Source organism: Coffea arabica, chromosome 2e (assembly GCF_036785885.1).
Source record: "Coffea arabica cultivar ET-39 chromosome 2e, Coffea Arabica ET-39 HiFi, whole genome shotgun sequence".
In the NCBI taxonomy this organism is placed as follows: domain Eukaryota; kingdom Viridiplantae; phylum Streptophyta; class Magnoliopsida; order Gentianales; family Rubiaceae; genus Coffea; species Coffea arabica.
The window spans coordinates 65,957,202-65,959,216 of record NC_092313.1 but is presented as its reverse complement, the minus strand read 5'-3'; the positions used below and the strand labels follow the sequence as shown (position 1 = coordinate 65,959,216).

The 2,015-nt window shown below is 39.5% G+C and overlaps 1 protein-coding gene across 1 annotated transcript; it reads left to right on the top strand.

The window, feature by feature from the left end:
- Window positions 1-560: 560 nt before the first annotated feature.
- Window positions 561-1,643, top strand: LOC113729314 (uncharacterized). The gene has a single exon (XM_027253624.1). It carries the CDS (start codon window positions 561-563, stop codon window positions 1,641-1,643), a length of 1,083 nt encoding a protein of 360 aa, XP_027109425.1.
- Window positions 1,644-2,015: the final 372 nt, after the last annotated feature.

The following is a 2,015-nucleotide window of genomic DNA, read 5'->3' as shown; positions in this document are numbered from 1 at the left end:
GTCATTGTAACACATTGGTAGATGATGATTTGGAAAATGATGTAGAAGATGTGGAAGAATCTGAGTCGGTAGATGTGTCAGGTAGTGACTCAGATGGCGAAAATGAAAGACGTGGAATCCACCAGGATCTTGGGAACCAACAACCCTTTGCTGCATCTGCCAACCTTTCGTATGCTCCACGAGGATTCAAATTCTTCTCTAACCTTGGAAACATAGATGATGACGACCAACTCACTGATGAAAGTGAGTTGGAGCGTATTGTGACATTTAGTGAGGATAATAATCACATATGTCTACATATGAGATTTGAGAGCAAACAACAGCTGAGCAGGGCTATTAGAATGTGGTCTATCAATCATAATAGGGAGTTCAGGGTTGTTGAGAGCAAGAGTAATACTTGGGTTGCCAAATGTAAATCTGCATTAGAAAGGAGCACCACCACTGCGGCCGACGTATCGTATCCTCCATGCGACTAGTCAGTCCGAGCAGTGAAAAAAAAGACTCATGGATTGTGGCAAATAACCAAATGGGTCAACGACCATAATTGTGTTGGTGATTTGATGAGTAATAGCAATGCTTGTCTTACATCTTCGGTTATTGCTAGACACATAGTTCGTAGCATTGAAGATGATCCTGGCTTTAAAGTAAAGAATATAGTAAGCCATGTTAAGGAAGTTTTGAAGGTGGATGTCTCTTATAAAAAGGCTTGGTACGGCAGACGCAAAGCTATTGAACTTATATTCGGTTCTTGGGATGCTAATTTTGCTGAACTACCGAAATATGTTGATGCATTTATGCAGTCAAATCAGGGATCTGTGATCAGGTGGTTGCACCATTCTGATAGTACGGATCGTGTGAAGACATTTAAGTATGTCTTCTGGGCTTTTGGACCGGCTATTGATGCATTTCACATGTGTCGACCGGTTATATGTGTTGATGGCACTCATTTGCGGGGCGAATATAAAGGCAAACTACTTGTTGCAGTTACGCAAGATGCCAACAACAAGATTATTCCGCTAGCCTATGCCATTGTCGACGAAGAAACTATTTCTAGTTGGTCTTGGTTCATGGAACAACTAAGATACAATGTGGCCCGTGATCGGTATCCTATTTGTGTCATTTCGGATCGGCATAATGGTATCATCCATGCCATGACACATTATGACTATTGGCAAGAACCTTTGGCCTTTCATAGATTTTGCCTACGACACGTTAGGAGTAACCTAATGGCTCACTTCAAAGGCTTGCACCTTAGAAGGTTATGTTGGGCAATGGGAAAAGCCAGACAATTGCGCAAGTGGCGGGCATTCAAACGAGAATTGAGGAACATGTTTCCAAATGCATGGACTTATCTGTCTAACATTGGAGCTGAGAAGTGGTGTCTAACACATGACGATGAGAACCGTTGGGGTATTCTCACAACCAACATTTCCGAAAGTTATAATAATGTACTTAGAGAAGCACGTCATTTGCCTATCCGGGCTTGTATTGATATGACATTTCATCGGACAGTTGAGTTGTTTAAAAGAAGAAAAGAGGATGCTAGACATTGCTGTAATCCATTTCCTCCAAAGATATGGCAGCGGTTTAAGAATTCGGACCTGAAAGCGGGAATCCACAGGGTTGTTGAGTTCGATGGCTAATTGTGCTACATTATGCTTAAATAGATTGTTACAACTATTTTAATCCTTGGTTTTTTGGATTTGTGGATTTGGTATTATTGTGTAGCTTTTCCTTCATTTTTAGGTTTATGAACATGAACTCTTAAATGCATGAACTTACTTCTCTATGTCAACTACTTGTAAGCTTAAAATTCACAAAATTGTTATTATAGTCATCTGTTTGTTTATTTTTCTAAACTTTTAAGCTTAAGCATGTGAAATTTGTGATTGAACATTCCTTGTTCTTAGACATAATTGGCACTCATAAAGAAAAATGCTAGCTCATTAGTTCGTAATTTGGTATTAATTAATAGTCCTTTTCACTTGGAGATTATACTCTATTGCTCAAATATG

Bases quoted from the DNA above. Each gene is read 5' to 3' on its own strand.
- LOC113729314 (XM_027253624.1), top strand. From the start codon at position 561: ATGAGTAATAGCAATGCTTGTCTTACATCTTCGGTTATTGCTAGACAC.